The 27500-nt window shown below is 39.8% G+C and overlaps 1 protein-coding gene across 1 annotated transcript in view; it reads right to left on the bottom strand.

Moving 5' to 3' along the window:
* The window catches only part of PARD3B (par-3 family cell polarity regulator beta), a 412598-nt gene that overhangs the window by 77281 nt on the left and 307817 nt on the right, over positions 1 to 27500 (bottom strand). The window contains exons 19-20 of the mRNA XM_040604211.1: positions 22460 to 22570; positions 4639 to 4935 (exon numbers count right to left, since the gene is read on the bottom strand). Of these exons, the coding sequence (XP_040460145.1) occupies positions 4639 to 4935; positions 22460 to 22570 (408 nt within the window). The remainder of the gene's footprint in view (positions 1 to 4638; positions 4936 to 22459; positions 22571 to 27500) is intronic.

Genomic DNA, 27500 nt, shown 5'->3' with positions numbered 1-27500 from the left:
ATACCTGGGCAACCCTAACTTGCCCTTCTCGAACAAAGCCTTTTCTCTGCAGCTCTGGATTCCTATGGCCTTGGATTGAGCAGGATGGGAGTGACCTACACCTGCCCAAAAGTCAAGCATTTATGCCCATTTTTTAGTAAAAAATGCTCCCTTTGCTAAATTTAGCAAAACTCCAGACCCTTTTTTTTGCTCTTCTCTCAGGCTTACACATAGCTTAAACTTGCCATTCAGTTTCTCAGGACACAGAGGAATTTTTTCCTTTGATCCTTTCCAGGGAGAAGCAGACTGCTCAATGTATGCTCCTCTTCCTCATGACTCTGGCCAGCTCTCAAAGTGGGATGTGAGTGGTACAGTTAGGGTTGCAAAGAGGTATGGGTTTCATTTCCCCATTTTCAACTTTGTATGCTGCTAGACTGAACATTCTGAAAGACTTCCATAAGGAAACTTTCGCCCTGAAATAAGGAAAATCCATTTTTCAATTAATTAATTAAGGATAAGGTTTTGCACAGTGGGACCCAACACAGCATCTCCAAAAAATGGAAAGCTGGATTGGACTGTGGCTTTAGACTCTACTCCTATGTAATAAAAGTGTTGGAATTTTTATTAGTATTTTTTAAAATCTGCAATGCGATACAGCTCTGTATCTATTCTCACTAAACAAAGGAAAACTGTATTCATTTTTGTCAGACCAGCACTTTGAAATTCCCCAAGATAAGACACATAAATAAATGAAGAATTATATTTGGCAATGAGTTTGGCATCAGACTTCAAATGCTTCATAGTTCTGGGCTGAGGAAACAAGTTGAGCAAAGTCTCTAGAATGTTTCCGGAGATGTACTCTGAGTGTTTGGATATTCTTGACAGCACCATGTTCAAAGGAGGAAAAAAAGAGGAAATTGCTTATTTGAAACGTGAGAAAGGGTTGCACCATGTGACATGCCTGACATTTAGAGTGATAATAGTGTTGTGCATATGCTCTTTTGGCTTTGGTCTGACACCTAGACTCTGCCATGGTGCAACTTCGCACTGTCATGGCACAACCTTGATGACTAAACTCAGAGAGATGTGACTTACCACTTGTTTCAGGAACATATGGGCCACAGATCACCCAGTCTCTGCCACAGGCAGGGGAAACGTAAGTGTCTCAGGCAAAGACCCTGACTGCAAGTTCCCCAGCTGCACAAGGTAGCTGTGCAGGCTGCACCATCCTTTGGGATGCCATTTGCATTACAGAAAAATTGTGGCTAATTAGAAATAAACAGAAAAATGCTTGATTTACAAAGAAAAGTGTGATTTTGCCAGCTAATTTTTTTTCACTCTCTTTAACATTCACAGAATACACTGATCATGCTAATGCTTTTGCTATATTCATTAATAAGGACAATTTACATTTATATAGCACCTCTCTTAGTTAAGAATTCCAAAGCTTTCAGCAAAATATACACAAAAAATTACATCTATTTCACTGAATATAGTCATATTCAGAATGAAAATCAACAATTGTGAAGCAGTGCAGAAGAACGTTACAGAACGGTTACAAATAAAACACAAAGCATGCCCGCCCCCCCCACCCCCCCGCCAAAATCCAAATCAGAAAACCCCTGAGATGCCAGATGCAAGCATGTAGGTAAAGGAGACGTTAGTATGCAAAGAGCAATGTGAAGCAGGTCTGTGTGAGCCCTGAGGAGCAGTGCTTGGAGGCAGCAAACATACTTCATAATGATTAAAGCAACAGACCTCATACATGTGCAGCCTATGGCCTTTCGGCATACTGAGGGAGATCTCAGTTTAAACTGCAAATCTACCGAGAAGAATGAACAAGGAACACTCCGTGGATTCTGGTGATCAGAAAAGGGAAGGTACGTATGCACAAATTGTGAACAGCACTAACCTTCTTACTTTACAAGTGGCCTCCAAATTTTAGAAGGCATTAATAATTGTTAATACATTCTTCTCCAAAAATAAAATAAAAATAAAAATAAACTTCTTGTTTCAAATGATAAGTTTAAATTTTCTACCGTAATGACACATAACTGGAATTCCAGACAGAAACGAAATCATCTGTTCTCTCTGTGTTCAAATCCCCCTCCCACCCCAAACCCAATTTACTCTAGTTGCTGATCAAGTCTCCACACACTATATTACAAGTTGAGAGTCAGAGGTGGGAGAAAAAGCCATCCATCTAAAGTAAAATTAATAGCAAAACTTTTGAGAGAGAGCATGCATGCGTTAGCAAGACAGAGGCATGAGCTATTACATGACAAATGTGTTGATAAATGTTCAGCCCTGCAAACACAAAATAATTTCGGTTCAGCTAATAAGCATCCATTATAGCCCTTTCCCATCATTTTGAGGCAGACAAGGTAGTTTTCATACTTGACCCTTGAAAGCAGATTTGTTTTTGTAATTAACATGTTATCCAGGGATTTTTCTTTCCACATCTCTTTCTCCTTTCAATAGTCTCCCTTTAGCACAGAAAGATTTCCTTGCCTGAAGTTGCCACTATATTCAGCAACTGCCGGCTGAGACCTCATGACCCACTGTGTAAGTTCACATAAAATTATTCACATTTGGCACATTTCTGCTAGCAAATAACAACAACCTTCTTGTCTCTGAGACAAAGGCAAGAAAGATTTTAAAAAAGAACAAAGGCAGCCTAATAAGGATCCCACGTTTCCTATTTTTTCCTAATCTGGTTAAAAAGCCTCTACAAGCCTGAGAAATTCAACAAAGCAAAGTTGTTGTGGACTGTTTGTCTTTCAGTACAGAATCAACACAGATGGAACAGCCTCTCAGCGTGACTTCTGATCAGGGCCTCAGATATGAGGTAACTTTTCTCCAGTGTTAGATATTCTGGCTTTAGTTTTTCACCGGGTTATCATGCTATCATGCAATTACAGCTAAATCCACACTAAAATCTAGGATCCCAACACCAAATCCAAACCTGGTTGGGACTTGAATCTTGTCCACATAGCAAGTCAAGAGTTCATTCAGTGTAGTTATAACCACAATACCAGTAATCGAATAAAAGAGGCCAGAGGGAAAGACGAGCATTTCTTTTTGCTGCATGGAAAAACAATGTATAGACCACACTTCAACAATGATGACATTTTCAAAATGTAAAGCTATAAAGTCCTGTTAAATTCTCAAGCAACCTTTATGACAACGTCTCACTCCAATTGAGTTACACCTGTATATATTTATATTTGAAAAAATACATGAACCTGGATTTAGACTCCCTCCCACTAGGAATTCTCAGATCTTGCTCTATTGAGTGAACTCAACTTCTGATCCCTTTGCTATACAAATGATCATACAACTTCGGTGACAATTCCCTCAAGACTTTTATAGTAAAGCAAAACCTGTTAGATGGTGAAAAGCTGCAGTCACTACCTCTTATTTCACCCTTTTCACCTTTACGAAGTAGGAGAAGAGTTAATAATATGAAGAAAAAAATTAGCCATGTCATTATGTTTGGAAAGATCTCTACCACACTGTATTTAGATGAAACTGAGAGATACTTAGCCCATTCCCTGCTACAAACTCAGATTTATGTCAGAAGTGTTTTATTACTATTTATATCAATGACTCTGTAGATGCTTTTAAAGTACTATGATGCCACAAACTGAAAACACTCCCATATCGGTGTTCAGATATTTCTCCAAAATTAACAAGTGTGTTATCACATAGCACAGTTTGAGGCTATGGGGAGACACTACAGGTTGTAATACAAACTCAAGCGTGAACAGTTCCTCAAGTCCATGTCTTACTTTGTCAGCTTTTCTTTTCATGTAGACTTGTGTATCTTGCTGACCCATTCACACATTGGTTTGAAAAAACACAACATCAATATATTAACGCCATGATAATAATGAAGTCTTACATTCTTTTAGCCCCAAATTCCAGAAGCAACCAGTTTTAAAATCATCATAATGGCGGGTACATCATCAACTCAAAAGAATTTCTGTTTTCTTTCTAACCCGGGGAAAAACGTGACCATTTTTCTTCAATGTTATCAACCTGGAAGCTTGACAGTAAGGGTTAAAAATTGCTCTTTCCTTCCCACTTGGTTATTGGAAAGGCTGAGAAAGGCAATCAGTCTTGTGAAGCCACACTTCACAGTCTGCATAAAAATACCATGATTCCCAGTCCTCTCCCCAACCTAATTGAAAGTGTGTAATATCACACAGCTGGGGAAAACGGAACCATAAATATATGCAATATATCATGCTATCATACAAAACCTGTTACTAATAGGCACTTGATGATCAGCAGGATCGAAAGAGATCTGAAAACTGAGATTATTTTTGCTGCAGGGTAAGAACTTTTCCCGACTGAAAAAAGAAAAAGCACTTTCTCAGCAGTGCAGGAATTGGACTCGAGTCAGTTCATTCATTCTGTTTGTGAAATATGGACTTTCCTTTTAATGATTTCTGTTTGACTGCTGCCTTGCTCAAATGCTTTGGGGGTACTGCTGCAGCAAATCATGTTTTTGGTTAAGAGGAAATCCATGGCTTTGTAGTCAGTAAAGACAGGGGTTTGGAGTATCTGATCAGCCACCCCCTCCTCCTCCAGCCCCAGGCTCCCTCCCCACCCCACCAAGCTATCACTGTTTGTAATGCCAAGTGGCAACGTTACCTGTCACCTGGGGTCTGTGGGTAGTGCTGCTTGTTTATTTTTGCATACAGTCCTTCCAAGTGCTCCCTCTCCATTGGTGCGGAAGAAGAATCATGTGGATATACAAAGGTTTCTGCTACTGCTGGTGACGATGGCCTGTAGATGCTTGCTGCAGGATAAATCTCTCGGAAGTGGTTTACTCTGGCGTAATTTGGATCCACCTCATCATCATCAATGTCAGGTCCTCCAGGACCAGTAGAATAATCACTCAGGCCTCTCAGCTGCTTTTGCCGTAACTCTTGATGCTTTGCACCAATCCTAACAATGAAAAAGAAAAAGAAATATACAGTTGGATATGCTTCAACAGCAACCACAGACACTGATTCATCACACAAATTTGGAGCACCAACCCCGAAACCCAACTGTTCAGACAGATCTTCCAGTACACTGTGAAACCGATGCCAGATAAAACAAAATTGTGCATGCAGCGAGTTTGTTCTTCATCTCTGGCAATCACCTTTATAACCAAGGATGGTCATCATTCTGATGAAAAAAAATTAATGCTGAATATAGTGTGGCTTTTCACAAGTATGCATGTGCATGTGTGTATGCGTGAACACATACAGTTTTAATTCTACACCTACCCTCCACTTTGCAGTTAATATACCTAACTCAATCCGAAACTTTTTATCTAAATTAGCCAGTAAAATTGGTACTGTCCCTTGGTCACTTGACCCACCTAGATTCTCCTAAATACATTAACTTGTGAAAAGTGGATTAAATGTGAACGTAAATGGAGAGATGGCACAGTTGTCTCAAATCAAAGGTCCACAATCAATTTGCTGAAGATTTAATTTATTTTTATTTATTTTGGCTACGTAAATGTGGAAATCGCACCTTATTATATAGGGGATAGGGACAAAGTAAAACAGCAAAGAAATTAATAGAAACCTGACAGAGATGAATCGGTACATATAAGTGAATTAAAGACAATTACTGGCAGTACTCCACTGTGATAAAGCCTTAAGTGGTATTACAAAATGCTGCTGCTAATCAGGGCCATTGTGTAATCTCTTTGGAACAGTAAAACATATTCAGGTAAATTTCAACCTCAGCTGATATTCAATGATTCAACATCCATGCTGGAGAAAAAAACCCAACCCTATAGCAAGGCTCTGTGAGCATGCAACTTCTGTTAAGTGCTCAGCTATCCTTCAACACAGTATAATTAAATGCAGTGAGATGGATCTGGCAGAATGCTGACCACAGTATGTAATAAATATCATTTACAGAAAATAATGGAGCATGGAGGAAGAAACAAAGAACGGAAGACAGATACAGAGATGCAGTGCCTGACAGAAGTCGTCAACATTTGCTGTTGACTGTATCTGAAGCATAGCAGCAGCGTAGAAAGGACAGTATATTTTGTACCATAGGAGAGTAAGTAAAAAAGGGTCTAGCAGACTTGGTTACCCCAATGAAACATAATGGCCTCAGAACCCTGCACGGTGAAAAATGAAGATGTTCCGGAGAAAGTCTAAAAGGCATGGAAAAAGTTATTCCCTAGAGAAATAAATGAGCACATTGGGAGCTTCCAGTCTGACAGACAGGAGCTATTAAGTGCAGAATGGGATTCATACCATTTATTTTGTTTCATTAGAATTGTATCATCAAAATAAATGCTAATACTTCTCAAATAATTTGCAGTTAAAAAGGTTCACAAGTAAGTCTAATGAGAACAACATGCCTTTCTACACATATACTGGAGTACCCCAATGTGTATCACATGCTTTCCAGTTACACCTCTCCATTAACCATGCTAGGACATATCTAGGGGTGATGCTAGTTTTTAAACACTGAACATGTAGTCATACTTTACAACGGGATGAGCCTGAGCCTGCGTATGTCACAGTCCTTGACAGCTGGTGTGTGTGTGTGTGTGTGATCACTATCCACTCTGCCTTCCCTCAGGGAAGCAGATGACCTTTCTCCTCCAGTATTTGAGTACTGTGTGCCCCACAAGTACTGTGTGCAGTTTTGTGTCCCTCAATATAAGGAGGACATCAAAGTATTAGAGCATGTCCAGAGGAGGATGACACGACGGTGAAAGGCCTTGAAGGCAAGGAGGAGCAGCTGGTTTGTTCGGCTTGGAGAAGGTCAGGGGGGTGACCTCATTGCAGTCAAGGGGTCTGGGTGTTGGCCATGGAGGGTGAGGTGCTGATCTCCTCTCTCTGGTGACCAGTGATGGGACATGAGCAAATGGAGTGAAGCTGCATCTGGGTAAGTTCAGACTGGACATCAGCAAAAGCTTCTTCACAGAAAGGGTGGTCGGTCACTTCAACAGGCTCCCCAGGGAAGTGGTCATGACATCAAGCCTGTCAGGGATCAAGGAGCAACTGCATGATACTCTTAGTCATATGGTGTAGGTCTAGGTAGTCCTGAAAGGAACAGGGAGTTGGACTTGATGATACTTATGGGTCCCTTCCAACCTGAGATATTCCATGAAATATTTCACTATAAAGACCATGTAAGAGAACAGTATCTTCCTAATACACCATTCCTACTTTTCCTAAAGTTTCTGATCCCAGCCCCTTCGCTAATCTTCTTTAATTTTTCTTAAGATATAATTAAAACTACTCACAAAGCCTTACTACAGTAGTTCTTGGAGATGAAAGAATCGTAAGAAATAAGCTACGGTCTGTCGACATCTTTAACACCTCTCAGGTTTCTACACTGAGGCTTCCTAACGATTCCTAAGAATTTCTCCTTTTTTCTTCTCAGAGCTTCTCTTTCCTGTACGATCACGTCTTCCTCCCATAACCTTCACTCCACTTCTCTTTTGCTGCAGGTTTTCATGCACACACACTCCCTATTTGTATTGAAATGGTTGCCTGGGGTCAGGATGAGCGCTATCCTTAAGTGCAACCTCACCCAGGGTAAGGCAGTGTCTTGAAGAAGTTGCAGACTTCAAAATGAGCCTTTGATTCTGTTTGATTCTGCACAATTCTGACTCTATCCACAAGGGAGATTTTATTGGAGACTGTTATGGAGGGCATAGCCTCGTGTCAATACATGGTAAATTCAATTAGTAAGGCACATACCCTCTCATTTTACTGCTGATGGCCCTGGCTTAGCTGGCTGATGGCTTGTCAGGACAGCGAGAGTTTAATGGCATTTGCAGAACAACAGGACATACAACTTTTATTCTTTGTAAAACTAACGGTGACACTGGTACTGTCCTTGGTAAAGGTCATGCTTTTCTTCATAAAGCAATGGACAATGGCATGGGGAGAAAGTCAACATTGAGGAGCTGTATATGAAATTAGAAACTAAAAGCAGTGGTCAGCATGCATTTCTATCTAAACCACAAACTACTGTTAGCACATGAGTACTAATTAAGAGAGCAGCTGAAAGTGTGCAAAGCCATTCCAAGGGTTTGTGAATAAAGATAAAAGACAGATTATGCAGCCAGGAGTGGTGGAGGGAGCCCACGTCCCTGAGTGAAACACCATGTTCATCATTCACATAAAGGAATTTGAGGTAAAGTTCTGTCTTGGTCCATTCATACAAAACCCAGCCTTTTCAGGTAGCTCATCACCTGAGAGCACTCATCACTACAAGCATGGGGTGGATTTCCATTGCAAATAAGGCATCAGACATCAATGAAGCAGGAAGGGAGGTCTACGCTGCTGTTCTCCATCTTTTATACATACAGGCACTTCAAGAGAAACCCTCTTGCAGGAGGATTAATATTTTACATGTCCCACATGGGATTATGTCAGAAATGTAAAAAATGAAGGCACTATTTTATTTATTTATTTATTTTTTTTAAAAAATAAATCACACAAATAACTGTTAGCTCCTGCACCCAATAACTGTCAGCCTGGCAGTAGTCCTTGCCTCTGATCACCCTGCTCTTCTACTAAAATGCATAAAGCACTTTGAGATTGTTGCTGTCTTCCAGATTAACTCTTAAAAACCTGGGAATATGGAGGGCTTCTCCCTCAATTAGTGACCAAAAAAGCCTAAACGCAGATTTCAGTGCAGGAATATATCGTATGAGGTACAAGTTTCATAGCAGACACAGCTCCACGTGGGACGATACAGGCAGAAAAATGGGAGGACACTGCATTTCAAGGAATCACATATCAGTGCACAAGGCACAGCGCACAGTCCCAAGAAGGGTCACAGCAGTTTCTCAGAAAATGATGAGCCATAATGTTCCTTGGACCAATACATCACCTGTCCCCTAGGTATTTAAGACCTATTTGAAAGCAAGAGTAGTGCAGCACAGCAGTATCACGTGACTCTTGCTTTCATGTCTGACAGTGAGAGTAATTTGTCCTGCTATCAATACTGGTATATTCTGCACAGCAAAAGCTGGAATTAGGTCACCATAATTTTCTTTTGTTCCTGTGAATAAGCCTAGTTTCTTCAACTTCTCCTTAAGAATGCAGTCTTCAATCACTGCCACTATAATAAGTCAAACCTGCTCAAGAACAATTATTTCCATTCTATATTATACAGACCAGTCAATATGAGGTTATGTGAAATTCTTCACAATCACTGTTTCCTCTTTTCAATACAGCTATTATAATTGCATTAATATTTCTTGTTTCCTTTTCACTCTTCCGCACAAATCTATGAAATTTGCTCAGTGATCTCTTTTTCATTTCAATCCAAATGTTCAAATATAGGGAAACAATTAGACAGGTGCCTTTTCTTTCTATTTACCTGTCCTTTCATGCCTTCTCTTATGTTTTCCAGCTCTGAAGTTTCTACACAATTTTGTAAAGTTTTAAATACCTTCCTGTATTTCAGCATCATGTTTTCACCCAGTTTTAAAGCTGGCTTTTCTATAGCATATCCCAGTGGGTGCCCAGTAATTCTACACTGAGGTACAAAAAAAAATGAATGTGCTGTTCCTTCCATCACTCCTACAATGCTCTGCCGACCATGCTAAGCAGGCTACTTCTGCTATATCCCACTCTCGCTGTTTACCCTTTCTGCACCTCCCTCTGCATATCTCCCTATCTAAAACAGCAGTATCTACTCCCCATCACAAAAAACCCCACCAAACAGAAAACCAACACAACTTCCAAATCAACACAACTATCATAGCGACCAGCTTACTGAACAATTACTACAAGATTGCCCCAAACTCACAGTGCAGGATGGGTCTGGTTAAACAACTGGTGCAAATTTGTGACAAAAAGATAAAATGTCACTCAGCACCACAATGCTGGCAGTGAAATCAGATATGAGGAGAGGCACAGGTCACCATGTGAACAATTTAGTGTAGCACTAAAGTTTCTACAAACTTCCTGATGAGGGAAAGGGAAAAGAAAAACTCACACAGAATGAAGGGAAGTGAGATGTATTTCCTTTTGGGTATCCCATATCAATTCTGCTTGCTCTCTTCCGCCACCTGAACATCATGCTCTTCAGTTAAATCACTACACGACAACTACATGAACTTCCCTTAGCTGTGTTTCTGTAAAAACACAACCTTTGCACACAAGCAGCCAGAAGTGCTGTATCAAGCAATGCCCTTTTTTTTTTCCTGTGACCCATCTTTTTCCTCAATAGCATTCAAACATGTATCCTATTCTAATCTTTTCTGTTGCTTTGAACACCCACTAGCTATCACTAGAACTTTTCTCTACAACAAATATTTTCAGGGGAAAAAAAAGTTTGATAAAATACATAACCTCAATAGAATTATAGGTAACATTTCTAAAACATATTGTATCCTATTTGTAGAAGTCAAAGAAGACAGGTCCTATATACTTGTGGAATTGGGACATGGTATTTTGAAAATGTCTTTCTACACCTCATGCTGTTTCAGTAGCATAACCCCAGAGCTATAAATCAAGGAAACACTCTCATTTATCCTTCAAACAATCTTCCTATCTGACATCCACACAAATCATATATGGTGATTTCTCATGTACTAACACATGAAAAGATGCATAAGCCTAGAGTGCAGCAGCCGTAAAGGGTTAAACAGCCCAAACAGTTCCTTCCAGCTGCAGCTCAGACACATGATTGAGTTACTGTGGCTTAACAAGTTATTGTGTTTCTGCTGAGCTACTGTCAATGACCACATATGTATTCGCCGCCTGTGACAAACACAATGTAAAACGTTTTAGCCTGACATCAGTGACAGAGATACTGACAGGCAAAAGCTGGATTAAAGACTGCAGCATACACACAGTGAGGCAGCTGCAGGAAAGGATAAGGACCACCTCAAGAAAACTCCAGAAGAGCTGAGCAGAAGTGACTTTTGGAGCAGACCCAGAAATGCTTTTGGGAATGGAATGAAGAGGCTAGGAAAAGCTGTAAGAGATACTCATCTCTTGGCCCACCAGACAGAAGCTGGGTGGATGGATGCTGAAGCTTCTAAAAGCAGTACTCTAAGCCTCTGTGGAAATAAAAATACAGGACTTAATGTTACCAGCACAGCCCCCCAAAGGCAGCCAGGGTCATTAAAAGCCATGGAACCCAAAGACTGCCTTCAACAGGGAACAAACAGCAAGATGCTGGATGCAGCCCAGCCTGCAGTTCTGAAGGCCCAGCAGCAACCCTAGCTCAAAAGGAGCTTTGCACATTAAGTCACAGCCTAACAAGCTGTCACCTTGGATCAGGACAAAACTCAATGCATCACATCCTTCTGGCTCTGCCACCCCCAAGTGAGGGACAAGGCACCTGCTGCCCAACATGAGACATGAGAAGCAATTCAGTGGCACAAACAGCTGGCAGATCTGGCCACAGCACAAAGCTGCAGGTGGCAAGCTCAGCTGAGGAGAGACCATGGGCTCTCTTACTTGGAGAGCTGCAAGGCTGCACTTCACGTCAGAGCAGTTTTGAATGGGGAAAACTGACCCTAACAGGCACACAACAAAAAAGGACAATCTTTCCCGAGGTGTGTGAGCACCTCCTCCCTCGCATGCCCCATGAGTTCTGGGTCATGCTGTTTCTTCTGACTTTCCAGAGAAAAGTGTAGAAGTGATGCAACATTTTTTTATTTCCATGCACTGACTGAGTGCTTAGTACTGAGCAGAGCACAAAGAATTACATGGTTTGAGCCCCAAGGTGCTTATATAAGTAGTCAAACACAGGACAGAAAATGCAGTTGCTGACCAAAACAGCGTATTTCACAGCAGGATCTTGTTTGTATCAGATGAATACAGCAACATTTCTTGTACGCTGGATTAAAAGCAATGGACTTTGTGGAAGTGCAAACAGGTACATGAATGAGCAAGGTGCTGGCTAAGTCAATGAAAGATGTTCTCAGGGAAGAAGTACAAACAATAAGCAAAGACAAAATGTGTTACAGAAACATGGCCATGGGTCTTTTAGGATAATGTCTATTCTGTTCACAGTAAGAGGAGCGGGCAGGTAAGCGAACATGTGTACGATCGGTTTGAGGTATACCTAGACCTCAAAAAAGGACCCAATCCTTCAAGTCTTTTGAGATCACTGAGATGCTAAACACTCTTTCACTCATTTGGTTGTTCCTTGAGAACAGCAGAATAAAACCTGCTGCACTGTTTTCTTCCCCTGCTCATGTGACTCTTCCCAAGATCTACATACCGCAATGATTACTCAATTTACATCTGATTTAATATCTTAATACTTCAACTGTGATTTTACATTACATTTCTGCTTTTGTCTCTCATTTACCTAATTCATACATATATTGAGTAATGGGTTGTCTAGAGCAAAGTAGCCTATTTCTGCAGGAGGTCACTTAGATTTCCATTGGGTTTAATGTTTTAATTCCTTTCTAGCTGCTAGCAAAATATATTTTGGTAACTAAAATCTTGTATTTTCATTCATTTACATACTAGTGGACTGAATACATCCTGCTTTCAGATATTCGTAAGTCAAAATCACTGATGGGAATGGGTATATTTCACTTGAATATCTGAGGAGATAATTTCAGTGCAGTGCTTTTAATTTTTTTTTATTTCATAATCATTTTTCAGACAGACACAGTCTATAATGACATTAACAATCTTATTCAAACCTGCATCTTTTATCAGGAAAAGAGTAATTCGTAATTTTTCAGCCATCATCTAGGAAAGCTCCAGAGGCAGGCAAGTCTCATAGTTAAATAAAATAAAAATCCACCTCTTTCCAGTAAATTGAGGACATCTGATATGGACTCATCAAGACTCAAACAATATCTAATTTAGTATTATCTTTCAGGGTATTCTACTGGAGGCATATTTGTCAAAAACATCTTCTTCGTAAGCTATGCAAGTGTTTCTTCATTCCAGCTCATTCTATTGTGCTAGACTGAACATCTTCCCCCCCATAATTAGTATCTGTAATTGTAAACAAGAGCAGAAACAGTCTTGGAAATAAAAAAAGGCAAGCCACAAAATTCAAGGGAGTAAGAGACTGTAACTCAAGCTAAACAAAACAAATCTTACAACAGCATTAACTAGCCCACTGATAAAAACCACCAGGGCTAAACTGAAAATAATGCCTGTTCTAGATAACTGCCCCATACCTGTACAATGCTGAAGTGACCACAGAAGCTGCCTTTGGAGGGCTGTAAGTAAAGAAACAGAAGAAAGAAAAACCTGAGGAGGAGATAAGAGCTACACCGACCTTAAAATTTAAGATTATGACAAACTGAAGATGAAACATAGCCCTTTCATACCACGACATGAAGAGTGTGAGCTTTGGATAGACAAGATTGAGGTCTTAATGTTCTTCCACTTATTTCAGAGGTGACAGGGAGTGATTACCAACTTCCACAGCATCCTGCCCTCCAAAGAAAATCCTAGCTCTAATGAGGTCAGTACATTTCCCCCCACTCTGTGAACTTCAATGGGAACAGGATTTTACCTTTGCTGTTAAATCTGAGAAAGTTCTACTGTCTCTCTTTTGTTCATATTAGTTGTACACCGGTTGAAAAGCAGCAGATTATGGAAAGTCAACTATTGGAAAAGCCAAGTATCTTATATTCTGTCTTCTACTACATTACATAATTTTCTTTACTCACAACTTGCCTGAGTTATTTTTTTAAGTGACAATATCAGAAAAATTGAGGTTAGAACAAACCATCTGAAAGCCACCCTGCTCCATCTCCTGCTGAGAGCAAGGCTGGCTGTGCAGATCAGGTTGCTCAGTCTCCCCTCAACAGGATGTTCCTTGCTTTGTGACAATGTGCTTTAAATAGCGGAATCTATCCTAGAATAGTTAAAATTACTTTGGCATTTTTCACCTGAGACATTCTGGTATCTTCAACATCTCCAAGCTCTTCTTGCAAAACGGCCTTGAGTCTGCAAGGACTTTGCAGACCATAGGCAAGCTGCAGGCTTAGTTCTCAACACTGATTTGAAGGAATGCTAAGGCTGCTGTAATTTGTACTTTTCTGTTAAAAAGGTAAGTAACATGCTGGGCACATCATACCAGAGTCCTTTTTGCTAACATTAGTTCATTCTGAAACAAATAATCATAAAAAGAGAATCAAAATAACAGAATCTCCTAGAAAGCAATTTAACTGCTTATATTTTAGTCATTGGAAACAAAGTCATGAATGGAAACAATACTAATTGCAGTCAAAGCCAAAGATTCACCTCTCCAACCAAGAAAAAGCAAATTGTTTCAGAGAAGTTGATCAGATAAACTGTGAACAAGCCTAAAGTAACTGCAGTATACCTGCAGAAAAACTATAGGGAGGCAGAGACATCAATCTAGGCACTTATTCATTGCCACTGACTGTAGTAAGTATCCGTCAAAACCACTGAGGATCGTAACGCTGTCTTAAGAAAAATACCAGAGACCACTGTAATGACCATGGGAAGACAGAACATCGATTTGACACCTCATGAAAACCCAACATCCACAACCACATGCAGTAATATAGCTCAGAACAGACCCAGGAAGACTGACACCTACTGGGTCCCCGGGGCCTCCTCCTCCAGTGAAGGGGCGTTCTGGGAACCCCTCCTGCATAGATACTCGCAGCTCCACTTAGCTAGTGAGACCTCATGAGTTCGCACAACCGCCTCTGCAGCTGCACAGACATTATGCCTTCATTCGAATGAAACCCTAGCAGTGGAAGGAGGAAGCCTGTCTCTGTGTGATATGATACTCCGTGCACTTCTCCTTATTCTACACATACGACATTGAACCTGGAACCTATTGAACAGAATCTCTCTCTTCAAGAACAGGAACAGTTTTTATCTGTTAGTCTGTGATTCACAGGTTGTTTCTAATTAACAGTCCTGGATTAGAAAGCAAAACTCAGCTTTGACTGAGCAGACAAAGCTTTAAGACTTTCAGGTATTTTGGCTTAAGAGCATTATGGAGAATTACACATACAAACCGATTTCCTGCCTACCTGCCTATCCCCACAACCTGTATTCTCATTTTTCTCCCGTAGGCAAGGGAGTCTGAGAATAGGAATTCTGTGCTGTGGCACTACTTCAAAGCGCATGGCAAAGATTCATGATAGACTTTCATAAATCACATATGGAAGGGCAAGGAATGAAATGCAGCTTCCAAATCATTCTTCTGCCCTTATTGATTCTGGGGTAGGCAAGAGCTGACCTACATTCGGTACTGCATCGAAGAAATCCCTAGGCCAGGTTAGTCTGTATCCTAGAAAGCACTTCATTACCCAGGCTGGCAAGTACGCTGGCCAGTTTCACTGTATTAGTTTTGTCTGTAAAAGTTTCTGAGAGCAGTTATTTCTGTTTTACCATGTCATTTTACAAAAACATCAAGTAATAAAGCTCTGATATATTACAGGAAAGAACCACACACTGCAATGCCCATCAAGAAAGAGCCAGGCCACTGCCCCTGAGCCACTCTGACCTTTTAGGTGGGCGGGTGGCACAGCTTGTGAAAACTGGTTTCCAGAGCAAAGTGAAACCAGTGTCTCAGTGAAGGGCAAACCAAGAATGCTAAATGGCTTGGAGAAGAATTTAGGTGCTTAAATTCAGAGGGCACAGCTATGACACCTGTAAAGTGCTACTTCCATCAGTCTCTGTAACCTGGAGCAGTACTGCAACAGTTAAAGAAAAAAGGCCAATTCCGTGTGCCATTCTGTTATCCTGAGTTCTTAATGTTCTTGAACCTGGACAATCTGGGATCAACTCAACCAATGCGGTCTTAAAAATGTCCTCCAGCAGTGGATTAGCCACATGAAGCAGCTCAAAAATTGCTATTTGGTTCTAAATGGCACATCACAACCTGTGAAAGGTAGGTGAGACCCATCCACCTCAGCTACTCATAACCAAACATCAGTCTCTCAGTGTTCCATGGTAGGTTTTTATTACACGCTCTGGTATGCAGAGCAGCAGCAGATCTAAAATGAGAATCACTCAGAATCAACAGGTTGGGATTAATCTGTCCTCCTGTCCAGTGCAAGTGCTGCCACAGTAATAAACAGATATCTGATAACTTCATACTGTCAGCACAAAATGAAACTATGACCTTGACCTGTGCAACACCATCCAGTAATTTTTTCATAACTTCAACATACCATACTACACAGCTATGATCTAATAAGAATCTAAAAGTAATTAACTGGAATTTTTGAAAACTGAAGCCTTAATCAAATATGTATTCTTATCAGGGTTGCAAGCCAGCAATAAATTGGGACATTTAAAAAACTGGGATCCAATCCAATCTGTGATCTGATCAGGGTTCAATGGTTATAATAAATTGGGAGTATTAAAACTGGGATCACATCCAACACTTTATTTTGTCTAAACCACAGGACCTAGCTGTGCTGCAAAGTCAGGAATACTCAATGAACAGACATACCATGTTAGATTAACCCTTAATAAATAATGATGCATAAGCTCAGGAGTCCCAAAAACATGTGGTTTAGCACAGCACTTAATGGTGAGAAGAGCAATTACCAACATTTTACCAGAGATCAATATGAGCTATAAACAGCCATAATAACGCTTTTAGATTTGGCAAGTGGATAACACAGGCACAAAAGCTACACAGAGTCAGCAACAATGCGTGTGTGTGTGTATGAGTGTGCTCCAAGATGTACTATGGAATTAAAAAAAAAAATATTTTGATTTTTGTAGCAGTCTGAATTTCAACTTTTGATTCAAAACAATTTGACTTTTCTACCATACTGCCATGCATGCAGCTACTCCTGTTTTCATTTTGATTTCCAGTAACATACAAATTGTTTGTAATTAAATATAATGAAACAAATGTTGATAGAAATGGAATGAAGTTTCACTCACAAGTATTCTCTCATACACAAGCGGTCTCTAAATGTTTTTATTTCTGTAAAGACGCAATCCCTTCGTACAGGGATCTTGCAGCTGCAAAATTAAACCTCTGTTCGCCAAATATCAAAAACATATGTATTGATTTTCTAACTATGGGAACAGGCAACAAGCATCAGAACTGATAAGACAAGAGAGAAGTGCTCTTCAGTTGCTGGAAGTTGCCGAAAAGCAAAGGAAATAACAAGTCTTTAATATAAAAATGGACCCCATGTAATTTTACCCAAATTTGAGATTCAATGTAACTTAAGCATTCATTTCAGATGTTCAGAAAGCAAGGGCCAGATGTTCCTTCTGCTTCTCTAACGCTCGAAAACTTTATACTATTAAAAAAAAAATACCCTCAATTAATTCCAACAAGGACTACAAAACCAAGATTGTTTTTACAAAACAACAGACGACTCCTATGAACTAGTGCAGAGTAGTATTTTTGAGACAGAGTACCTCCTTGTACACCAAATCATATGCTACTTTTAAAAAACAGCCTATTTTTAACAAGGCATTACATTTTGTGAAATTTTATTCTAACATCAAGCAAATCTTTAACTCTGCTAGAAGAGAGACTTTGGTCTCAGCAGGAATATTCCAGTAAAATAATCCTAAACAAACAGGAAAAAATAGTTTTCTTTCAATTGATAGTCATTTTATTTGCATTTGAAAGGCAAACAAATTACTACGTGTAAAACGCAAGTGCCTAATATATTTATCCTGTTTGTTTTACAATGATTTTCCAATGTTAGAAAATTAAAAGGCAACCCTAAATGAGTGGGAAAAAGATGGAGGAAGGGAGGAAGAAAAATCTTGTTTTGAGGGAACAAAAAGAGAGAATCTCTTCCAGTATTTAATAACGTAGCGAACATCTTGTTGTTAAGATGATAAATTCTGAGTAATTTACACAGAACACACTAAAAATACAGATTTGAGTCATCTTGATCAAAATAAACCTCAGACGTAGCACTTGCTTTTTCCTTTTATGGGCAGATTCTAGACCTTTGGAGCACATGCTTTATTACAGCCAAACTCTTTGAAGCATGTGCAAAATAATGAGTTTATTTAAAATAGGGCGTCAGTCCAATGAACCACTTGACTTGTGTCAGGAAGTACAAACCACCACCTCAGAGAACTGTATCACCACATAAGTCAGTCCTCCTGAACTATCCGTGTCATCAACTTCTGGTTTTCTCCAGTCAAGTTTCAGTGACGTTGTGTCACGGCACGAGGAAAGCTAAGGGAGGCAGGGGGAGAAGGAAACAGTGAAATTCAGAGGAGGTGCTGAATTCACGTTCAATTGGACACAGCTAAGGCTATTACTAAAGAAGGAATGCCTAACATCCCAAGTTCCTGTTAACCACTTGACGCTTGTGGAAGTAGTAGTCATATAATAAAGTACTGGCTTTGAAAAGAAAGGAGCCCTGAGGCTGAGGTCTGGAACAAATTCCTAGCCTGACAGGGACTTTTTAGGAACCTGGACAAGCAGCTGCACTGCCTGCATGTCAGATTCCCACCCACAGGACCCATTTTTTTCCCCTCCCAGATTTTCTCTCTTCTACCTCAATTGTAAGTGCTTGGGGTCAGGCCCAAGCTTCCCTAACAGCAACGAGCACAATGAGACCTTGATCTTGGTGGGAATACAAGCAGGGAAAAAATAATGATGTCAGCATTTCAGCGCAGGATGTGGAGCTGCTTCGGAGAACTGCAGCTACAAGGCAGCACAGACAGTTGTACTGAAAACTGAGAAGAGGACAATGTGGAATGGAAATAAAAATTACTAAGCTAGAAAACCACGAAATTTATTTTCACTTTTTGAGGCTCAAATCTGAAACTTGGCAGCCCACAAAAGGAGTTGCCAGGCAAATCTATGCCAAGGACCAATGTGCAGGCAAGTCCAATCCTTCTGGGAAGCATCTGCACTACAGAGTGAGTGCTGTATACTCTGTCTGCATACGCCTACTAGCTCTAACACATTCTGGATGTGCCAGACTTGTTGCACACGCACTTTACAATTCCTTCTCTGTGCAAGCAGGAAATCCAGCCTATTCTGAGCATGATGGACTTGCGCTCACGCAGCACACCTACGTAAGATCTGATGTTTCCTGTCAGAGCCAGAGTCACCGAGTTTGTACTGCGCAGCCAACCCATAATTGTGCAGTGAATACATCTGACATTTCTGCACGTCTGTAAATCTTGTCAAAATTTCTGGAAGAAGGCTGCATCTTTTACAGAAAGCCTGTCCTTGCAATTTTGTGAAATATTATTGTACCTATTCAACGCCAGTCAAAAAACTGCAAAACTCCGAGAGATGGCCTACTCCTGTAAACTGGAAATGCACTTCCTACTGAAAAATATTTCTCAGCTGAGATCTTGGAACAGTATACTGGTTTTTGGAGAGCTGCCAAGCATATATTGCATGCAAAACCAACATCTAAAACCATGCGAGGTCCACAGCTGCTAAGATGCTGAAATACACTTGATCATTAATCCTGTCACACCCAGCCCAAAAATCAACTACTCTGACCTCTTCCACTAGCATCCGAAACGGACAGCTTGGCCTCTGAAAAAAACTCTCAGATGAAAAATCACAGTATTTGGTAGAATGACAGATCCTGGTATTTAAGAAAACTGAAGTTTAAGCAAAAAAACCTGATTCAAAATTGTAATAATCAGATTGAGGATGTAAATTGAAAATTACTTATACAGCTAATCTTGGAAAGGTAAAATTAGGTGCGTGTTTAAGCTAAGGCTATAAAAGTTAAATGTTAGAAAAGTGATTTGTATCTTGTTCAAGCTGGTAAATACAGGATTTGTTCACAGGTATCAGGGAACAAAACATGCTACATATTTATCAAGAATTCTGTAGTCTGTTCCACTATTACATCCCTAGTAGTTTTAACATACACTCATTTCACCCTCAGCAAGAACAGCTTTGAAAATACGCCTGTGTTCTAGTAAGCTTCAGTGATGCTTGGTTTTATAAATATAAGACCAAGTATGCAGGATTGCAGCTAGTGAAGTCATAGAAGCAGAAGATCTATGGTGTAGATGTGCCACCCGGTTTTCTTTGCCAATATGTGCATTAAGATCTTGGACTTGAATTACACTACAGAATTACTAAATCTTGGGACAGAGCTATAAAATTTGTCTTTACTGCCTTACTGAGCATCATCACCAGGTGAACAGGCGACAACTAGGCAAAAGGACTGAATTACCTTCAAGTCAAGTAATGTTTCCTTCCACTGATTTTAATCAATTTCCCAAACAGTTCTTATCCACATATGAGAACTAACTTCCTTATATAATTTTCCTCTAGGAAAAATAAAGTCTCTTCTGTTTTATGATCAACTCAAGAAGGGTTCAATAGTCAGCCTGTAGATAGTCTTATGTGGGCAAACATATACAGCCATGCTCTTACTTCATTTAGAAAGTTGAAGCAAATTGCTTGTTTTTACAGCATGTGCTGCATTGCTTTGAGGATAACATAGGGAAAATTTCTTCACTCCTCTTTTTTTTTTAATTATTTTTACTTTTTAATTTTAATCCCCCAAACATGTAAGATGTATTACCAGACAAAAAGTATGATATTTCTATTCTTGACTATTATAGAAGAAGAATCAAGTGAGTGAGTTAAAAATATCATCTTGGTTCATCCACTTCTCAACACACCTGCTGTTCTCCATTTCAGTCGCAAACTCTTTCAGGTCAAAACTGACATCATTACTAGAGAAACCTGAATGATGAAGACATTGAGCTGCCAGTTTCTAATGCAGCCTTACCAAGTTACTGTCAATCAGTGATTGTAATTTAAAAAAAAGCATACAACGCTAAGAAATATTAAGAACAATTATCTTGTGTCCAATTGGAACGTTAGACCTCTAGACAGAAGGGTTCATTCCTTGCAGCCTGCCAAAATTTTAGTAAATGACACTGGCCCTTTAACAGATGGGATACATGCTTCTTAGCTTGCCAGGATCCTAATAAAAGACACTGGCTTCTTTAAAATGAAGGACACATACCTCTCAAATTGCCAGTATCCAACTTGGGAGTCAGCAGTTTAAAATAAAGGCACTCATCAATCTGGCAAAATCAAGGGCACGGCATAGAAATTTTAAAACAAATGGTACAAAGTTTCTCCTGACACTACTTAACTTAGATGAACTAAATACTTAAACACTGGCTAAGCATATCCAGTAGCAGCACTGCAGCAACTGGATACCTTACTAGACTTTAAACCAGTAAATGTTAGCAACAGACAGGAGGGTTGGGGTTGTTGGGGTTTGGATTTATTTCTTTTCCCCATCAAACCCATCAGCTACCACTTACATGGCTGACCACACACTACATGGCTCAAGTGAAAGCAGGGTGTCTTTTCCCTGGGCACTGACCAACACCACAAAGGCTGGCCTGTATGGGAAGACTCTGCCTACCCAAAAGGAACCATACCTGCTTCCATTCCATCTCCCAGGAGCAGGATGCTCCAGTGAAGGAGACACCTCTGAAAGCTTTCCCCATGCCCTGACAACCCGTATTACTACAACTTGGAAAGTTTTACAGCAACTGCAGACACCTCTTGAGAGCCAGCAAGTATGGGCTCTTTAACTTTTCTAGTAGCAGCCACCATAGGGAAACAAAGACCTTCTTCAGCATATCATGAAGTACATCTGGATGAGCTGTGGAAAGGGAGAGAGAAGTTTGCTGAGCTTTCTCAGCACTTATAAACTGTCCCTAACACCTGAAGGGCAGACATGGGGAAAAGTAGAAAACTAAATTTTCTTTACCTGGAAAGATAACGAAGTTGCTGAGATTGGGCATGAAAAATGAGTATTTTATGAACAAGACCAAGAACTGGGCTTATTCACATCAGTGGTTCCTTTCATCTTAGTCTCAGAGCCTTACCTCAGAAATATGACAACTCACAGCTGGCACACACCTAGCTTCTTGCCTTGCCCATCTCATCCGCCCCACTGCTTGCAGACCTTTGTCTCTTCAGACTGATTTTAACCATCTGAACCTGTTTTCTTCCTGGTGTCTCTTGGCCTACTCAGCATTTGTGGAGCAGATATTTCTGCAACACGTGGCTAACCAGCAAACACGGCACAGAAAAAAACCATACCCAAGTACAAACACTACCACTTGATAGCACAGCTAGCTGAAGCCAAAGAAATCTGAATTGCTGAAAACCACAGAAGCAGCTGTCAGGAGAGAAGGGAGGAGGTTCTCAATTTAGAGAAGCAAATTAAAAAATTACTAAGTCAGCTGGTCTTGGGAATGGGCAGAGGTGAAACAGCTTTTAAAGGAATTGTTCTTCACCAGCTTAGCAGAAATTGTGATCTGAATAGTAGCTACCAGAGTGAAGTGCAAAAAACCTGCAGGAGACAGGCAAGCTCCTGTCACACAGCAACCCTGACTCGACTCTGCCAGAAGACCAGCCTGCGTTGCCTGGACCTGACTGCCAGCGGACATGGTCTGGGACATCTCCAGCCAGGCTGTCTGTCTGTCCCTTCAAGCAATCCCTTGCTTTGAAGTTTTTCATCTGATGAACACAGATGCCACCATCGTTTACTCACCTTTCACGTTCATCTTTCATTTTCTCCAGCTCCTCCTCTTTAAGCACGTCTTGCTTTGGATTCCCCTTCTGATCTGTTTTCCCACTTTTATCTTCTTTTTTCTTTCCAAATCTGTTTAAGATAGCAAGGAAGGAGTCAGGAGGAAATAATTACTAGAAGAAAAATCAGAACTTATGCATCATAAACCACAGAAATTTTAGGCAATCAAAACACTGTTTTTATCTAAGTTACTCAGATTTCCCACATGGCAAAATAAATTACCAGTAATGAATGGACCATATGCAATAGGAAGGACTAGTTAGGTTACAAATTGATTTGGGCCCTGTACTTTTGAAAGCTATTGCCTGAAACAAAGTTGAAAAGCCCCACCAAACCTGACACGCAAGTCACTGCAGGGCTGCACTATTAATATGGCACATTTTAAAGTGGCTGAACACTCTTCTTGCCACAGGACAGCTCTCTGAAAGTAATCTGCAGTGGCTGTGGTGTCAGCACCCAAACTAGACCATGTGTTCTAGTCTTATCAGTATCTACTGTCTCTCATTCATGTCTGGCCTTAATTAAAGGATTTGTTCTTTGTTTAAGTAAGGATGCAATCGGAAATAAAATCTTGCTGTGTTCTGAGAGTACAAAAATAGCCAGTTCGTAAGAGCTCCTTTTTCAAGTACTTCTGGGTTTTTCTTTCTGCCTAGTAATATACTATCATGTAATATTTATGCTATGAAAGTCCTCCGGAGACCCCAATCAGTTCAGGGGTCCCACTGTTCTATACACTGTACAAATATGCATAACAAGTCTGCTTTGCGCAGTCTATAAAAGGTGACTGAACTGGGGAGCTGCATTTCATTTCTGATGGAGCTAGATGGAACACGGGGGTCAAGTATGTCAAATATGCTCATGAATGAAGGACCAAAAAGTACAAAAAACTACTCTCCTCTTCCCCAGTCAGAAATTCTCAGTTCCCCAAGTAAGTAAATGATCAGTCTGTGTCTGTCCATGCAAATCAATATTGTCCTTGCATGCATGACAACAACATAAAGTAACGATTTCTTCATTAAGTATACCATATTACGAAGTAAATACTCTGACTCAAAACTGCAAACTCCTCTGTGAAAGTCTGCAGCATTGTCTTGGTGATCTTTCTTTTACCTTTTTTATTTTTCATGTCAGCCCAAACTGCCTCAAGTGGAATAGCTGAATTACTGTGCATATACTTAAGCTGTAAATCATTGACTTTAGGTTTCTCCTCTGACAAAAGCAGAAATCTTGCAAATACTCTGTCAGGCTCATAAATTAATGATCCAAATTTTTTGTGTGAATGTAATCAATAATTCTGAGCTTGTGGTCAAATAAAGTTCTTAGGGACTCTGCAGCAAGTCTTTCAGACAATAAGAACCTGGTTAAAAAGGGAATGATGGGCATGAGAGACAGGCACATAGCGTGTGGTGCTAATGAGAAGGGCAAATATTGCTGCTAACAACATGAGATGCTTTATCCTGGCTCTGCCAAGGATTGTGCTGGAGAGTAGGAGGAGTCGTATCTCAGTGCGTGCTTTTCTCTTCCTTTTTTTAATGTGTGGCAATAGGGATAGATAGTGTCTTACGTTCTTTGAGGGGTCCTTTGATAAAAAATATGCATACCCCTAATCTATAAACAATCTTAAATTCCTTTTTTTAGGTCTCTAGACATTTCAGTGCTTCCAGAAAGACTGCAGGTACTTTCCATACTTTTGCTTTTCCTGAGTATAGAGCAGTACACTAATTCCACTACTGCCTTCTGAGTTCTAGCAGTCCCAAGAGACTGTGGAGCCACAAACCTCATCAGAGGGTGGTAGCAGCAGTGAAGGCAGCAGTTGGGAAACACAAGAGAGAGAGGTTGTACATACAGAGTGAGAAGATGCAAAGTGAGAAGGGCTCACAGATACAAGATGACCCAGGTGAAAAAGAAAAGCTTGATGAAACTGCATATATTGCTCTCTACAGAGCTGTCAGGCAGCCAAACAATAAATCGCCTGGGGATGAGCACCAGCAGGCTGCACCTGAAAGACCCCTGCTTTCTAACACTTGCACAGGCTGCGATGGTCTCATGGCAGTTTTCTCAAGAGAGGCTGTATTAGCACTTGCATCTTGGTCATAATCCAACTCTGGTACTTTGTTTATATTCAGGCTGCCTGCTTTTCTCCCACAGTTTCAATTACAGGTTTGCAGAGTCTCATATTCGACTGTAGGATGTATTGGTTATTAAAACATTATTCTTGGGCATTTTGTATTGCTGCAGGGAGTTGAAGTTAGATATGTTGCATACTCGAGAGAAATGTATATATAAAAAAATAATTTTTAACATACTTCCCTTTCAAGTCTAGATATTATTTCTTGCTTACTGGGGAAATAAATTTTAAATAAAATAAAGCGACAATTTTGATTGTAGTAACTGCCAACATAACAACTCGTATCAAAAATAGTGCTCTTTGCTGGTAGAGCTGTTCCTGCCATAAAACTGGCAAGTTCCAGTGTAATTATAAATTGGGAATATTGAGTTGGTCTTGATGAAAACAACTTTTGCTTTTTTTGCTATTTTTAGCTTTAGATGGGATTTGCGCAGGCTTACAATTTTTACCTGTTACACTAAGTATACAGCGTCTAGCTCAAGGCTAGGGAAACATTCAGATTTTTGGCCTCTTTTGCACATTTCTATACCATAAAAATCCATTCTCTTTTATTATTATTGTAATGTTTTTCAGCTCAATAAAAATCTTGCACGAACACTAAAAAAATAAAAGCAGAAAAAACTCTTTAACACTGTTAAGAAAAGCAATATAGGATAGACAGCATTAAACCACAAAGCCCCCAGTAGCATCTCTGCCTGAATTTATACACTGTCCTAAAATTTATGGTCTGCTCACTGATGCGTTCTAATTGCCATGGGCTTCCGATGATAAAATTAGCTTCCACCCATTGTAATTTTGCATGGGTTTGTGCACTACAGGCTTAATGGTTCTCTACTGCTTATGGGAACAAAAAAAATGAAGAGTACTTGCTGTCCAACTGGGTTTGATCACGTTCTCACTGATATCAATGTGAGGCTCTCCACTGATCCCAACAAGGACAGGATAAAACCTATTGTCAAAATCATACTATAGAATTAATCAAATCCATATTAAAATTCTATGAAAACTGAATGGCTTTAGGATTTGGAGTTCCCAATTCTCCAGGCAACAAATAATTGGATTGTGGTAAAATCTGCCTTCCATATTAATACTATTTTCAGAAGAATAAGAACAATGAAAAAATGTATGGCACGCATTTTTGAAACGTCTGTTTTGCTATACTCTGCACAGCAAAGTTCTCTTCAACTTAACATACGATGGAATTGTTACTCTGAAAACCTTATGTAATAAATGGAGACATATAACAACCAGACCTGAAACCAAATGAATCAACTGTATCCTCTCATTCTATATCCATCTATAATCGATTTATGTCAAATGAAGCCACTTGTAATCATGACAGGAAAAAAAATCTGTTATCTTCCCAGCTTGAGTGACTGCCGCAGTTCTCTGATTATCCACTGTAAATGCTTGGGAAGTACTGTTACAGAAGTTGAAGCCCTAATACCCCTAGTATACTTTTCAGTTGAGAATATTAATATTCCAACTACTCAGAGCATAGTCTTCCTGTAAACAAAAGGATAAAGGGATTTTCTTTATGTGATCAGACCTCTGAGCACTTCATCCTTATGGGAAAACCCCATATGCAATGCTTGAAAACAGGCTGTGCAAGAGCAAGGATCTATCCTATTTCTATTAATTTCAAAGGATGCCCTGCAAGTAACTAAAAATTTTCCTCTTCGAAGCATTAAATAAATGAAGTCTCTGAATACCAAATGTGTGTTGTCATCTTGCAGTATTTATTACCATTCTATTTGTATAGCATTAAAGCATATGCATGCTTTTTTTCAAGGCTTCCAAGGGATAAAAGTTAAAACAAACCTCCTATAGACCTGTTCTGTTGTACTTGGGCTAAACGTCTTATATGCAAGACCTAAAGCTGTGGTCATGGCAACACTTTGTTTCCATGTGGAGCTGCGAGCATCGAGATCTCAAATGTGTTGATATTTGCTTCAAGGATTAAAAAGCAGGCAGGTCTATAAAGTCCCAGACTTCTAAGCAGCAGAAACATCTGGTGGGTGGAACCCTAACAAGCTTGCTGACTAAATTCAGCAATTTGGATTTCTTCGTTAGTTCAGTTGGCCTAGATCAGTAGGTGTCACTGCAGCTAACAGGGTGCAGAACGAAATTGCAAACATCTGCGGGGAAATAATTCAAGAGGGCCTATGACACAGTCAAGCAAGATACAAAGCCTAACAATGTCATAAAATCTTGACATCTCCAGAAATGATCTGTAAAAAAACCAGAGTGATTTGTAAAGTACATATAACAAAAGCTCTGACTCCTAGTCATTTCACAGCAAATGGGGAAAAATGCTGAGATTATTAAAGCAGGTCCCTTATGAAAGGCTAGAAATAACCCTTAAAATTAAATTTAAATGTGAGTATGAATGAATGAGTGAGCAAGAAAGATAAAGATACTAATAAGGTATGATTTTCAGGTCCACACAGGGACTATAAAAAGCTTATTAACTGCCACTACTGCCGTGTGTTTTAAGTTGTTTTATCACTCAGCTTTACAGCAGAAGAAATACTTTAGAAGCTGTGCTGTGCTTTGATTAATCACTTTCATACATACACTTTTACGGAGTATTAAACATTGCCGTAAAGATCCTTAGTGAGTCAGACTTGTTGGTGATTACAGACCAGGCTCATTTTACATTTATGTTAATAGCAGCATTAATGAAATACATCTTTTACATTTTTAGTGGCTCTCTAAATACCTAAAAGGTTTGTTATTAAATGTTTACTTATTGGGCAGAAGTATGCCATTGAGTATTACATCAGTGGGAGCAACAGCTTTGCAAGAGCTGAAAAAAACTACAAAAAGAAGAGAACATGTTTTGGTAAAACATATTTTGACATTTTGAGAACA

Source organism: Falco naumanni, chromosome 8 (genome assembly GCF_017639655.2).
Source record: "Falco naumanni isolate bFalNau1 chromosome 8, bFalNau1.pat, whole genome shotgun sequence".
Classification (NCBI taxonomy): Eukaryota; Metazoa; Chordata; class Aves; order Falconiformes; family Falconidae; genus Falco; species Falco naumanni.
Note: the sequence above shows the minus strand (reverse complement) of the source record. Positions and strands in the feature narration are given on the sequence as shown.